Here is a 16,042-nt window from a genome sequence, read left to right as displayed (position 1 = left end):
ACAGGGATGCAGATTAGGGTTTCAGCAGCAGAGAAGGTGGTGTAAAGACTGAGGCAAGCAAATGTTACGGAGGTGAGAGAAAACAATATTAATGGATCAGCAGGTGAAGGAAGCTTAGATCAGGATAGGGCAGTAAGCCAAGCTTCCACACCTTTGGACTTGGTCTAAGGTGGTATAGCTGGGGAAGTTGATTGGAGTCAAGGCTTTGAATACACTGATTATCCTGGAGGAAATGTTTATCTCATCCAGGTCTTCATGCCAGACAAGCAGTTGGAGGATAGAAACTGCCACAGAAATTGAAGAGATAGAGGCAGATAAAGCTGGGTAGCAACAACATACATATGGAAGCTGAATCTGTGCCTTCAGATGTCACAGAGCCTATGAATAATAATGGTAATGGTGAAGAGACTGAGATTAGGTATCTGTTCACTTTAGACCAATATTTAGCTTTATTGGGCCTGTTCACAATTTTCATATAATAATGGGGCAAGTTGTGTGCTGAAAACTAGAAACAGTGGCGGTCCAAAGAGACCTAGGGGTCCATGTACATAGATTAAAATGTCATGGACAGGTACAGAAAATAATCAAAAAGGCTAATGGAATGCTGGCCTTTATATCTAGAGGACAATACAAGGGGTTAAAAGTTTTGCTGCAGTTATACAAAACCCTGGTTAGACCACACCTGGAGTACTGTGAGCAGTTCTGGGCACCACACCTTAGGAAGGATATATTGGCCTTGGAGGGAATGCAGCGTAGGTTTACCAGAATGATACCCAGACTCCAGGGGTTAAATTACAAGGAGAGATTACACAAACTAGGGTTGTATTCCCTGGAATTCAGAAGGTTAAGGGGTGATTTGATCAAAGTTTTCAAGATATTAAGGAGAACTGAAGAAACTATTTCTGCTGGTTGGGGAGTCGAGGACTGGGGACAGCACCTAAAAATTAGAGCCAGACCTTTCAGGAGTGAAATTAGGAAACACTTCTACACACAAAGGGTGGTAGAAGTTTGGAACTCTCTTCCACAAACAGCAATTGATGCTAGATCAATTGTTAAATTTAAATCGGAGATTGATAGCTTTTTCTTAACCAAAAGGGATGTTCGCTGATGACTGCACAGTGTTCAGCGCCATTCACAACTCTTCAGATAATGAAGCAGTCCATGCCCGCATGCAATAAGGCCTGGATGACGTTCAGGCTTGGGCTGATAAGTGGCAGGTAACATTCACACCACAGAAGTGCCAGGCAATGACTATCTCCAACAAGCGAGAGTTTAACCACCTCCCCTTGACATTCAACGGCATTACCATCACTGAATCCCCCACCATCAACATCCTGGGGGGGGGTGGGGGTCACCATTGAACAGAAACTTAAACTTAACTGGACCAGCCACATAAATACTGTGGCAACAAGAGCAGGTCAGAGGCTAGGTATTCTGCGGCGAGTATCTCACCTCCTGACTCCCCAAAGCCTTTCCACAATCTACAAAGCACAAGAAAGGAGTGTGATGGAATGCTCCCCACTTGCCTGGATGAGTGCAGCTCCAACAACACTCAAGAAGCTCGACACCATCCAGAACAAAGCAGCCCATTTGATTGGCACCCCATCCACCACCTTAAACATTCACTCCCTCCACCACCAGCGTACTGTGGCTGCAGTGTGTACCATCTACAAGATGCACTGCAGCAACTCGCCAAGGCTTCTTCGGCAGCACCTCCCAAACCTGCTACCTCTTCCACCTAGAAGGACAAGGCCAGCAGATGCATGGGAACACCATCACCTCCAAGTTCCCCTCCAAGTCACACACTATCCTGACTTAGAAGTACATCGCTGATCCTTCATCGTCGCTGGGTCAAAATCCTGGAACTCCCTCCCTAACAGCACTGTGGGAGTACCTTCACCACACAGACTGCAGTGATTCAAGGCGGCGGCTCACCACCACTTTCTCAAGGGCAATTAGGATGGGCAATAAATGCTGGCCTTGCCACCGACACTCGGATGCCATAAACAAATTTTAAAAAAGGTATTAAGGGATGTGGGGCAAAGGCAGGTATACGGAATAAAAACAGAAAATGCTGGGAATACTCAGCAGGTCAGGCATCTGTGGAGAGAAAGAGTTAGCGTTTCAGGTTGCTGACGAAGGGTCATCGACCTGAAACATGAACTCTGCTTCTCTCTCCACAGATGCTGCCTGACCTGCTGAGTATTTCCAACACTTTGTTTTTATTTCAGATTTCCAGCATCTGCAGTATTTTGCTTTTGTAGCAGCTATATGGAGTTAGGTCGCAGATCAGGCATGATATCTCATTGAATGGCAGAACAGGCTCGAGGGGCTCAATGGCCTACTCCTGTTCCTATGTGACTGATATTTATTCCAGTATTTTGGGTCACTAAAACGTTACCGCTGAACAGCAAAAGCCTCAAAGCACCTAGAGTAACTCCCGCCCTCCCTGAAGCACTGACATCTGACAAGACAGCGACAGAAAGACCCCTGCGATTCCTGCTGCATTTGAGCGAAGGTGGCCAAGCCAGGGGCTCCGGGTGTGCAGCGAGCAGGAGCTCGGTGATGCGGGCCCGCAGCTTTCACCTGCTGCTCAGGCTGAGAGGAAGCCGTGGACCCGGCCGCTCCCGCCGCGTAACCTGGCTTTACCGCAACCACACCGACTGCTAACACAACCCGCACCATCGCCCTGCCAAAAGCATGAAAACCACTTACTGTCCATGGTGCGACTCATTCGTGCCAATTCCGGCGCATTAAAATGACATCGAAAGACCTGACCAATCGGATTCTCGGCGCACATCCTGATGTAGTGAATGTTCCAGGGACAAAGGAAACCATGGTTACAGGGATTGGCACGGAAACCATGGTTACAGGGATTGGCACTGTAATCATGGAGACCTTTGTTCCGGGAATCACTGCTCCAATCAGAGATCAGTGTTCCAAGCATTGGTGCCCGAGTACAATAGGAAGAAACTCCTGCAGTAATCCTCCAAAACAACAATCTCAAATGTCTCATGTCCTATCACAAGATAACTTGTCATTTTTGTTCATCCTTCCAGAAAGACCCCTCAGCATCTTGTTTCTTAAATGTTTGCAGAGTTCACCCCCACTGCTCTACCCCAGAAGTCCATTCCATATATTGACCACTCTTTTTAAGAAGAGCTACTCCACATCAGTTTTACACGCACAAAAGCAAAATACTGCAGATGCTGCAAATCTGAAATAAAAACAGAAAATGCTGAAAATACTCAGCAGGGCAGGCAGCATTTCTGGAGAGAGAAACAGAGTTAACATTTCAGGTCGATGACCTTTCGTCAGAACTGGAAGATGTTAGAGATGTAACAGAATTTAAGCAAGTACAGAGGCAGGGAAAGGGGTTGCGGAGGAGAGAACAAAAGACAAGATCAGTGATAGGTTGGAAGGCAGGAGTGATTAAATGACAAAAGGGATGATGGTGCAAGGCAAAAGGGGGTGGTAATAGAACGAGTGAAGAAACAAAAGATGGGTCTAGAGGAGCTGTAAATGGCAACAGCAGAATCATTACCAGCACCTGTTGTCTGAAAAAATGGGAGCAGCGGTTATGATCTGAAATTGTTGAAGTCGATGTTGAGTCTGGAAGGAGTCTTAAATGTATCTTTGTCAGTTTGAACCTGTCCCTTTGTCCTACTAATAGTTTAGTTTCGAAGTATATTTCTGATTCTACTTTTTCCATACGTATTTCATCATACCACAGTCTCTGTGTATCTCCTCATAACCTAGTTCACTGACACTTAGGGAACAGCCTCATGGCTCTCTGAACTGCTTTCAGAGACTGGATTTTTCCCTTGTGTCTTGGTGACCAGAATTGGACACAGAACTGAAGATGTAGTTTAACCACCTTAGACTGGGTATTATGTAATGAGAAAGGATTAATTAGCAATCTTGTTGTACGAGGCCCCTTGGGTTGGAGCGATCATAATATGATAGAATTCTTCATTAAGATGGAGAGTGATGTAGTTGACTCAGAGACTAGGGTCCTGAATTTAAATAAAGGAAACTACGATGGTATGAGGCGCAAGTTGGGTAGGATTAATTGGGGAATGTCACTCAAAGGGTTGACGGTGGATAGGCAATGGCAAACATTCAAAGACCGCATGGATGAACTACAGAATTTGTTCATCCCAGTTTGACATAAAAATAAAACTAAAAAGGTAACTCAACTGTGGCTAACAAGTGAAATTAGGGATAGCATAAGATCCAAGGAGAGGACATATAAATTGGCCAGAAAAAGCAGCAAACCTGAGAATTGGGAGCAGTTTAGGATTCAACAAAGGAGGACAAAGAGATTAATTAAGAGGGGGAAAATAGAGTATGAGAGTAAGCTAGCAAGGAACATAAAAACTGACTGTAAAAGCTTTTATAGATATGTGAAGAGAAAAAGATTGGTGAAGTCAAGCGTAGGTCCCTTGCAGTCAGAATCAGGGGAATTTATAATGGGGAACAAAGAAATGGCATCCCAATTAAATACATATTTTGATTCTGTCTTCACAAAGGAGGACACAAATAACCTCCCAGAGATGTCGGGGAACATAGAGTCTGATGAAAGGGAGGAACTGAAAGAAATCAGTATTTGTAGGGAAATGGTGTTAGGGAAATTGACGGGATTGTAGGCCGATAAATCCCCAGGGCCTGATAACCTACACCCTAGGGTACTTAAGGAAGTGGCCCTAGAAATAGTAGATGCATTGCTGGTCATCTTCCAACATTTGATAGACTCTGGGACAGTACCCATGGATTGGAGGGTAGCTAATGTTACCCCACTATTCAAAAAAGGTGGTAGAGAGAAAACGGGGAATTACAGACCGGTAAGCCTGACATCGGTAGTGGGGAAAATGCTAGCGTCCAATATAAAAGATGTAATAGCAGAGCACTTGGAAAAAAGTGACAGGATCGGACAAAGTCAACATGGATTTACAAAAGGTAAATTGTGCTTGACTAACCTACTGGAATTTTTTAAGGATGTAACTGGTAAAATAGATAAGGGAGAACCAGTGGATGTGGTATATTTGGACTTTCAGAAGGCTTTCAATAAGGTCACGCATAAGAGATTAGCATATAAAGTTAAGGCACATGGGATTGGGGGCAAGGTATTGACTTGGATAGAGAACTGGTTGGCAGACAGAAAACAAAGTGTTGGAATAAACGGGTCTTTTTCCAAGTGGCAGGCTGTGACTAGTGGGGTACCGCAGGGATTGGTCCTTGGACCCCAGCTATTCACAATATATATTAATGATCTAGACGAGGGAACTAGATGTAATATCTCCAAGTTTGCAGACGACACAAAGCTGGGTGGGCGTGTGTGCTGTGAGGAGGATGCCGAGAAACTCCAGTATGATTTGGACCGGTTGGGTGATTGGGCAGAAGCATGGCAGATACAATATAACATGGATAAATGCGAGGTTATCCACTTTGGTGTCAAAAACAGGAAGGCAGATTATTATCTGAATGGCAATAGATTGGGAGAAGGGGAAGTGCAATGAGACCTGGGTGTCCTTGTGCACCAGTCGCTGAAGGTAAGCATGCAGGTGCAGCAGGCGGTTAAGAAGGCAAATGGTATGTTGGCCTTTGTAGCGAGAGGGTTTGAGTACAGGAACAAGGATGTCTTGCTGCAGTTGTACAGGGCCTTGGTGAGACCACATCTTGAGTATTGTGTGCAGTTTTGGTCGCCTTATCTGAGGAAGGATGTTCTTGCCATGGAGGGAGTGCAGTGAAGATTCACCAGGCTGACACCTGGGATGGCAGGGATGACGTATGAGGAGAGCTTGGGTCGATTTGGCTTATACTCGCTGGAGTTTAGAAGAATGAGAGGGGATCTCATTGAAACTTATAAAATTCTAACAGGACTAGACAGACTAGATGCAGGAAGGATGTTCCTGATGGTCAGGGAGTCCAGAACCAGGGTTCACAGTCTAAGGATAAGGGCTAAGCCATTTAGGACAGAGATGAGGAGGAATTTCTTCACCCAGAGAGTGGTGAACCTGTGGAATTCTCTACCACCGAAGGCAGTAGAGGCCAATTCATTAAATATATTCAAGAAGGAGTTGGATATATTTCTTAAGGCTAAAGGGATCAAGGGATATGGAGAGAAGGCAGGGACGGGGTACTGAATTTGGATGATCAGCCATGATCTCATTGAATGGCGGAGCAGGCTCGAGGGGCCGTATGGCCTACTCCTGCTCCTATCTTCTATGTTTCTATGTACAGTTTGAGGATTCATCATGATACTTTTGCAGCTGTCAACTTGCTCAACCACTCCCTCACTTCCACTTTTGATACTCTTGTCTGCAGTAAAACCCTGACCCTCTCCCACCCTGCTCTTTTTCATTCATCATACTTTCTGCTTCCAAATGCAAGGCCATTTTCAATCCACCTAACCAATTTGCCATCAATGCTATTATCCTTAACTTGCTTTAAAAAATGCTTTCTGAAAATCTAAGTAAATTATATACATTGGATAACTGTTATCCACTAGTTTAATTACCTCCTCAAAGAATACCACTATGAGACATGATCTACTGCTCCTAAATACATGCTTAGAGCTGCTCATTCCATCTGTACTCTGTAAATAAATATTGACAGCATCTGATATAATGCTGTCAAGTATTAATGGATGTCAGGTCAGCTTCTTTCTAATTTCTGTTTTCCTCTCATTTCTGTTTTGAAGATCAGGATAACAGGTGATTTTCTATCCTCCTGTCTTTTTTAGTTACACCTCCTGTGCTGAGCAAGCTCCTGAAACATATTAACCAGAGCCTTGCCCTCTATCATTTGGTTGAGGTTTCTTGGGTACACTGCAACACAGGTGCATCGTAAACACGTAAAGGTAAATTGTCTGCTTTAAGTACAGCCAGAAAGGCTGTCTGTACTTAAAGTAGATAAGTCACCAGTACTGGATGGGATGCATCCTAGGATGCTGAGGGAAGTAAAAGTGGAAATTGCGGAGGTACTGGTCATAATCTTCCAATCCTCCTTAGATACACGGGTGGTGCCAGAGGACTGGAGAATTGCAAATGTTACACCCTTGTTTAAAAAAGGGTATAAGGATAAACCAAGCAACTATAGGCCAGTCAGTTTAACCTCAGTGGTGGGGAAGCTTTTAGAAATGATAATTGGGGACAAAATTAACAGTCACTTGGACAAGTGTGGATTAATTAAGGAAAGCCAGCACAGATTTGTTTAAGGCAAATCGCGTTTAACTAACCTGATTGAGTTTTTTGATGAGTTAACAGAGAGGGTTGACGAGGGCAGTGCAGTTGATATGGTGTACATGGACTTCCAAAAGGCATTTGATAAAGTGCCACATAATAGGCTTGCCAGCAAAGTTGAAGTCCATGGAATACTTCTTCTTCTTCTGCCAACTCTTGGAACCGAGGATGAATTTCTTCCACATTAAAAATGAGTTCTCAGGTGACTGATGAGTCCAATGCGGGACCTACAGTCTCTGTCACAGGTGGGGCAGATGGTGGTTGAAGGGGCAGGTGGGTGGGGTGCTTGCGATGATGTGCGCTCCTTCTGTTGTTTGCGCTTGGCTTCCGCTTGCTCCTGGCGAAGAGACTCGTGGTGTTCTGCGCCTTCCCGGATGCTTCTCCTCCACTTTGTGCGGTCTTGGGCCAGGGATTTCCAGGTGTCGGTGGGGATGTTGCACTTTTTCCAAGGAGGCTTTGAAGGTGTTCTTGAAGCGTTTCCTCTGCCCACCATGGAATAAAAGGGACAATGGCAGCATGGACACAAAATTGGCTAAGTGACAGGAAACAGAAAGCAGTGGTGAACGGTTGTTTTCTTGACTGGAGGTAGGTATACATTGGTGTTCCCCAGGGGTCGGCATTAGGACCACTGCTTTTCTTGATATATATTAATGACTTGGACTTGGGTGTACAGGGCACAATTTCAAAGTTTGCAGATGACACAAAACTTGGAAGTATAGTGAACAGTGAGGAGGATAGTGATAGACTTCAAGAGGACATAGACAGGATGATGGAATGGGTGGACACGTGGCATATGAAATTTAACGCAGAAAAGTGCGAAGTGATACATTTTGGTATGAAGAACGAGGAGAGGCAATACAAACTAAAGGGTACAATTCTAAAGAGGGTGCAAGAACAGAGAGACCTGGGGGTACATGTGCACAAATTATTGAAGGTGGCAGGGCAGGTTGAGAAAGCGATTAAAAAAGCATACGGGATCCTGGGCTTTATAAGTAGAGGCATAGGGCTGGATTTTCTCAGCCCCGAGGAGGCGGGCATGGAGGCAGGACTACCGGTAAAATAGCAGAAAGTGGGGGCGGGTGGCAAATCCGCCCCCATCCTGACTCCGTGCCCTTTTGCCAGGAGGCAGGAAGATGTGCTGCCTTGGGTCCCGTCTCCTGGAGGTGGGAAAGGCATTAAATCCTTTTAACTGCCTGTTATCAGGCAGAAAAAAGGATTAGTGCCATTTTACCTTCTCATGCTTCCCGACCTCGGAGAACCCCGCCGGGTTGGAGGAAACGTGAAGGAGGTCTGCGGGGGTCTGAGGGACATGAAAGTAAGGTGTAGAGGTGAGTGATGGGTGCAAGTGTGGAGTGGTAAGTACGGAAGGTGAGTGTTAAGTGTTAAAAAATGTCCACTTACCTTGTTTTATGTCTACAGCCTTCTTCCACCCTGGATCGGGAGACCCGACATCTTCCTTGTCGATTTCACAGACTGGCTGTTGGATCCTCCGACCCAACAGCCATCTGAAATCTACAAAGTTGAAAGGTTTGATGAGTCCTGAACACAAGGCCTCATCGAACTATAGAGAAGTGTTTGACAGCTTCACAGAGCTGTCAAACACTTCATTTCTTCTTTCAAGAAGTCTTGACAGATAGCACGTCAGATGTTGACATGCTCTGTCAGTGACTTCTGTTAGATCCGTGTATCTTAATGTTGTGTCCTTCAATAATCAGACTGCAGGGAATGATTCAACAGGTGTTTACTGAATGAGGGTTACTCTAGAACTAACTGTACAGATCACTACTCAGGGTTTATATACAGGTGTGGTCACTGCTGGTACTACAGGATACAGGAGCTGTAAAAAGTAGTTCTCTCCCTTTTACATTAACAGTACCATAATACTCATTTAACAATTAACATTGTTAATATACAATGTAATATGAAAATAGTCCATTCATATATTCAGTCTCTGGGGAGGCTTCCTGATTCTTTCTGGATAACGCCTTTCCCGAGTGTCTCGCTCTTGGTGCGGAGGCGATTCTAGCACCCTGTCGTCAGTTGATTCATCAGCTTCCAATGCTATTGTTTCTGAGGTAGATGCGACCTGTACGTCGGGTTCCTCACCAGGTACGTATGGCCGAGACATGGGGTTGACTCGTTCCTGTGACTCTAGGATCTGGTCAGCATGGCGTCTCACAATGTTCTCCCCAACATCCACTGTGTACAGTAGTGGCCCCTGCCGTGTGCATATCGTTCCTGGTTGCCATTTCTCTGTTCGGTAGTCGCGGGCCAAGACTGGTTGCCCTACATTGAAGCTCCTTGTCGGCTTCTCATTGATGTGCTGGAATTGCTTACTCTCAACATCTCTTCGTACATTTGGTCTGAGCAAATCCAGACGCGATCTCAACCTTCGGTTAAAGAACATCATGGTCGGGGCCTGGTTGGTGACTGCATGTGTTGCATTTCTGCAGGCTAACAGGAAATTGTCCACCTTATGCTGCAGTGGAATGTCGTCATCGCACATGGCCTTTACTGCTTTTTTAAAGGTTTGTACGAACCTCTCAGCCAATCCATTTGTGGCTGGATGATACGGGGCGGATGTGTAATGCCTTACCCCATTCCTTTTCATAAATCTTCGAAACTCTTCGGACACAAACTGTGGTCCGTTATCAGAGCAAATCTGCTCTGGCAAGCCGTTCCTGGCAAAAATGGCCCGTAGGACTGCAATAGTTTTCTCCGTGGTGGTGGAGGACATTTTGATCACCTCAGGCCATTTCGAGTGCGCATCCACGGCTATTAAAAACATTGAGTCCATGAATGGACCAGCAAAATCAATATGCACCCGTTGCCATGGAGATGAGGGCCACTCCCATGGGTGTAGAGGGGCATGTGGTGGTGCATTTTGGACCTTCTGGCATCCTGAGCAGCTCTTTGTCAGGTCCTCGATTTGCTGATTGATCCCCAGTCACCACACATAAGCCCTAGCAAGGCTTTTCATTTTCACCCCTCCGAGATGACCTTCGTGAAGCTCATTGAGCACTCTCTCCCTTAACTTGGGTGGAATTGCCACTCGGGATCCACACATCAAGGTCCCCTGGCATACTGACAGCTGTTCTCTTCTGGATGAGAATGCTGGCAACAGTGAGTCGCCATGTGCTGGCCATCCCGTCACCGTCAAATCATATACCCGAGACAGTGTCGGGTCATTTCGGGTCTCCTTCTCTATACCAGCGTTAGTTACTGGCAAGCATTCAATTATAGTCGAATGAAATATTTCGACAGGATCCACTGCTGGTGCTTCCTCCGCAGTAGGCAGTGGCAGGCGTGATAGCCCATCAGCGTTTCCATGCTGTTTCGTGCCCTTATACTCGATTTCATATTGGTGCGCCCCTAGAAAAAGGGACCATCTTTGTAGCCATTGTGCAGTCATCACCGGAACGCCCTTCTTTGGATTAAAGATGGAGACAAGTGGTTGGTGGTCAGTCAGCAAGGTGAGCTTCTGCCCGTGCAGATAGTGATTGAACTTTTTCACTCCCCACACTAGGCTGAGGGCCTCCCTGTCAATCTGGGCGTAGTTACGCTCGGCTGAGGTTAGTGACCGAGACGCAAAGGCTACTGGCCTCTCCGAGCCGTCCGGGAATTTGTGCGACAGCACCGCTCCAATGCCATAGGGTGATGCATCACACGCCAACCGAATTGATAGTGCTGGGTTGAAATGAGCCAACACCTTTTTTGATGTGATCAATGCTTTGCTCTTCTGGAAAGCTCATTTACATTCGTCACTCCACTTCCATGGTACCCCCGTTTGCAGTAGGGTGTTCAGTGGGTGTAGTACGGTAGACAAATTCGGCAAGAACTTATGATAGTAGTTCACCAGTCCGAGGAACGACCTCAGTTGTGACACATTTTCCGGTGCTGGAGCCTTGACTACTGCCTCAATCTTTTCAGGGGACTTATGTAACCCCTCTTTATCAATAACGTGGCCACAATCTGAGATCTGCTTCTGGAAAAACTCGCATTTGTGGCAATTAGCTCGGAGCCCATATTCCTTCAATCTAGTGAGCACCTGCTCCAGGTTGGCGAGGTGATCACTGTCATTTTCGCCCGTGACCAGGATGTCGTCCAAATAACACTGGGTCCCTGGAATCTCTTGCAGGACTTGTTCCATTGCCCTTTGCCAAATAGCCGGAGCTGATGCTACCCCGAACACCAGCCGGTTGTATTGGTAGAGACCTTTATGAGTGTTGATCGTGAGGTACTGTTTCAAGGCTTCTTCTACCTCCATTTGCAGGTACGCCTGGGCCAGATCAATCTTAGTGAAGCGTTTCCCTCCAGATAGCGAGGCAAAAATATCTTCAATCCGCAGAAGCGGATATTGTACAGTGTGAAGGACTGGGTTCACTGTCACCTTAAAGTCCCCACAGATGCGAACCTTCTTTGGTTCCCCAGGCGTATTACTTAACGACCTCTTCATTACAGGAACGATGGATGTAGCCCACTCGCTCCAGTCCACTTTGGACAGTACTCCTGAACGTTCCAAACCTTCCAGCTCTGCTTCAACGGCTGGGCAGATCGCATAAGGTACCGGTCTGGCCTTAAAAAGCTTTGGCCTTGCATTTTCCTCTATTTTGATCGTCGCTGTTATGCCTTTTAGTGTTCCGAGTCCCTGCTGGAACACTTCTTGTGCGTCAGTTAGCATTTTTGACAGTCGTCCAGGTGTGACGTCGTCATCCTTTTTGGCATCTACAGTCAGTGCTTGTATGGAATGCCAATCTAGCTGTATCTTCCGGATCCATTCACGTCCTAGTAGTGGTGGTCCTCCATCTGGCAATACATATAGGTCCATTTTTGGTGTTTCCTTGCCATTATATATAATGTTCACCCTTATTTTTCCTTTGGGGTAGACTTTTTGCCCCGTGTACGTCTTCAAGACAATCTTTGTATCTCTCAAGGGTATATGTGAGAATAGCCGCTTGTAGTCCCTTCGGTTTATGACTGTTAGGGCTGATCCTGTGTCCAATTCCATTTTCACTTGGACTCCTGCTATCTTGAGCGTGACCCAGATAGTTTGGTGATCCTCCGTTTTGATCACATTATGTAGTTTCAGACAACTCAGCTCCTTGCTTCCGGAGTCTGTATCACTCTTCTGTTCATCTGAACTACTCTCCGTCACCTTATGTACCTTCTTGTACTTCTCCTGTGGAGATTTCTTGCTGCTGGTTTTCTTTCCCGACCTGCAGACTCTTGCTATGTGTCCTACTTTTCCACACTGTCTGCACACGTTGTCCTTGAACCAGCAATCAGTATGGTCGTGTGTTGTTCTGCCGCAGCGATAGCACTTCACTGTTCCGTATGACATTTCATTTGTGCCATATTCTTGCGGTTGCCGTCGTATCTCTGCAGTGCCCCGTGCGGCTGCTTCATGTGATACTGCAATGCTGAAAGCCTTGTCCAGCGTAAGATCCTTTTCTGGTAGAAGCCATTTCTGGGTTCCTTCACTTTGAAGCCCACACACAAACTTGTCCCTTAAAGTATCTGTGATGGGCCTTCAATAACCACAAAACTAGAAGTTATAGACTTAAACAAGTTGGCTTTTAATCACTAAGATCAGAGCTAACATCTCAACACGCCGACTGGTTCACAGGAATGAATCATACAGATCCTGGGATCTTTATGTAAGAGAAGTCAGGGGCGGAGCCAAGAGCCAAGACCTGGAACCTCCCAGGTTAGTCGGGAAAGAGGAAGTGAAACTATACACAGTGGGGGAGGGTAATATACATGAGTGCAAAACAAATACAGGATCAAGACAAACAGATTTCATTACATTCACCCCTTCTATAGATTTAGTCCATCGGGGTGATATTTCTTAAAAGTTGGTATAAGTGAGTCTGTCAGGAGGTTTTGCAGTTCTCAGTGATCGGCGCAAAGCCGGTTGGGGTTCCTCTAGGGGAGTGGATTCTGGTTCCTCCGCTGTCCGGGCCTCCGCAGTGTCTTCCAGGTTATCTACAGTGTCCTCCAGGTTAAAGTTGGGTATTGATACCTCTGGGCGTCCTGTCTCTTTGTAGTGTAGGTCTTCATCGGGTAGTCTCCCATCATTCTCTCCGCTCCCCGAGGGAGCGAGGTCTTTTATGGAAACAGTGTCCTCTCGCCCGTCAGAGTATTCGATATAGGCGTACTGAGGGTTTACATGGAGGAGCTGTACCTTTTCCACAAGGGGGTCCGTTTTATGGCCTCTCACGTGCTTCCGCAACAGTACTGTCCCCGGAGACGTCAGCCACGCGGGTAGAGATATGCCCGAGGTGGATTTCCGGGGGAAAACGAACATCTTTTCGTGAGGGGTAGCGTTAGTGGCAGTACATAACAGAGACCTTATGGAGTGGAGCACGTCTGGGAGGACTTCCTGCCAGCGGGAGGTCGGAAGGCCTTTTGACTTTAACGCTAATGTGACAGCCTTCCAAACAGTAGCATTCTCCCTTTCCACTTGCCCATTACCCCGGGGGTTGTAGCTAGTGGTTCTGCTAGTGGCTATCCCCTTCGAGAGCAAGAACTGGCGCAGCTCGTCACTCATGAATGACGTCCCCCTATCGCTGTGTATGTAGTTCGGCATGCCAAACATGCAGAATAGATTACAGAGACACTTGATGACCGTGGCACTGGTCATGTCTGGGCAGGGAATGGCGAAGGGGAAGCGGGAATATTCATCAATGATATTGAGGAAGTATACGTTACGGTCGGCAGAGGGAAGGGGTCCCTTGAAGTCCAGACTTAGGCGCTCAAATGGCCGTGTGGCTTTGATAAGGTGTGCACGGTCAGGCCTGTAGAAACGAGGCTTGCATTCCGCACAGATGCGGCAGGCTCTGGTCATTGCCCTGACCTCCTCGATGGAGTGGGGCAGATTGCGGGACTTTATAAAATGGTATAGTCGGGTGACCCCTGGGTGACAGAGGTCGTTGTGGAGACCCTGTAATTTGTCCGTATGAATGCTGGCACACATTCCCCGCGATAGGGCGTCTGGGGGTTCATTAAGGGCTCCTGGCCTGTACATAATATCATAGTCGAACATGGATAGTTTGATCCTCCACCTGAGTATTTTGTCATTCTTGATTTTCCCCCTTTGTTTGTTATTAAACATGAAAGCCACCGACCGCTGGTCGGTGAGCAGGGTGAAACGTTTGCCGGCTAGGTAGTGTCTCCAGTGCCGCACTGACTCCACTATAGCCTGTGCCTCCTTCTCGACAGAAGAGTGCCTGATTTCAGGTCCCTGAAGGGTTCGGGAGAAGAAGGCCACAGGTCTCCCAGCCTGATTGAGGGTCGCAGCTAAGGCAAAGTCTGACGCATCGCTTTCGACTTGAATGGGAATGCATTCGTCCACTGCACACACTGCAGCCCTTTCAATGTCCTGTTTAATACTGGTGAAAGCCTCCCGAGCTTCAGCTGATAGTGGGAAGGACGTCGATTTAATGAAGGGTCGGGCCTTATCAGAGTAATTGGGCACCCATTGGGCATAATACGAAAAAAATCCCAGGCACCTTTTTAAAGCTTTGGGATTGTGTGGCAGGGGCAGTTCCTTTAGGGGGCATAATCGGTCAGGGTCCGGTCCAATTACCCCATCTTCCACCACACAGCCGAGGATACAGAGACGGGTTGTGTTGAAGACACATTTGTCTTCGTTGTAGGTTAGATTCAGCTTTAGGGCAGTTTTTAAAAATCTCGCAAGATTTAGATCGTTGTCTTGCTGGTTGTGCCCGCAGATAGTGACATTGTCCAGATAGGGGTAGGTAGCTTGTAGTTTATTCTCGTCAACCATGCGGTCCATCTCACGTTGGAAGACCGAGACCCCATTTGTTACTCCGAAGGGCACTCTGAGAAAATGGTAGAGGCGCCCGTTCACCTCGAAGGCGGTGTATGGGCGGTCCTCCGTTCTAATGGGGAGCTGGTGATACGCGGATTTGAGGTCGATAGTCGAGAAGACTCGGTATTGCGCAATCTGGTTGACCATTTCTGATATGCGGGGTAAAGGGTAGGCGTCCAGCTGGGTATAAATATTAACAGTCTGGCTGTAGTCAATTACCATCCGTTTCTTTTCGCTATTTTTAACTATGACTACTTGGACACGCCACGGGCTGGTACTGCATTCAATAATGCCTTCCCGCAGGAGTCTGTCCACTTCCGCCTTGATAAAGTGTCTGTCTTCCAGACTGTACCGTCTACCTTTGGTTGTTATGGGCCTGCAGTTCGGAGCGAGATTAGCGAATAAAGAGGACGGGCTGATTTTTAAGGTTGATAGGCCACAGACTGTGAGTGGCGGCTGGGACCCGCCATATGCTAGCGTGACACTTTCGTGGTGGCACTGGAAGTCCAGGCCCAAGGTTACATTAACACAGAGTTCTGGCATCACGAGGAGTTTAAAATCCTTGTAGTCCGTGCCTTTTACAGTCAGTGTTACCACACAGTAGCCCAAAATGTCCGAAGTGTGGGGCTTAGCAGCCATAGCAATTCTGCTCCGTGTAGGGGTTACCGTTAATGAGTGCCGCCGTACCAGGCTAGGGTGGATAAAACTCTCGGTACTCCCACAGTCAATTAAACATTTCATTAAATTCCCGTTTACCTGTATGTCCATCATGGATTTTGTCAACGGGTGTGGCCTTGATTGATCCACCGTGATCGAAGCCACTGTTGGGCCCTGGGCGGCCGTTGAGTCGGGAAAAGATGGCGGATCCCAAGATGGCAGCCCGCACGGCACGCACGAGGTGGTGACGGAGTTGGAAATCGGATTCCCCCTGCAGACTTTGCTAAAATGACCCTTTTTCTTACAT

At 46.9% G+C, this 16,042-nt stretch overlaps 1 protein-coding gene across 2 annotated transcripts in view; it reads right to left on the bottom strand.

The window, feature by feature from the left end:
• Positions 1 to 7,340, bottom strand: part of pop4 (POP4 homolog, ribonuclease P/MRP subunit) — a 40,329-nt gene extending 32,989 nt beyond the window's left edge. The window contains exon 1 of one of the 2 annotated variants that reach the window (XM_085991534.1): positions 7,241 to 7,340. In XM_085991534.1, the coding sequence (XP_085847660.1) occupies positions 7,241 to 7,325 (85 nt within the window). In that variant the 5' untranslated portion in view covers positions 7,326 to 7,340. Of the gene's footprint in view, positions 1 to 2,715; positions 2,822 to 7,240 lie in introns of those variants that run through there. The other variant, XM_085991533.1, reaches the window with a different exon arrangement.
• Between the last annotated feature and the right edge of the window lie 8,702 nt (positions 7,341 to 16,042).

The sequence above is a fragment of the Somniosus microcephalus genome, chromosome 6 (genome assembly GCF_052327205.1).
Source record: "Somniosus microcephalus isolate GS21.2 chromosome 6, FLI_Smic_1.0, whole genome shotgun sequence".
Classification (NCBI taxonomy): Eukaryota; Metazoa; Chordata; class Chondrichthyes; order Squaliformes; family Somniosidae; genus Somniosus; species Somniosus microcephalus.
This window is presented reverse-complemented; position numbering and strand designations above follow the sequence as displayed.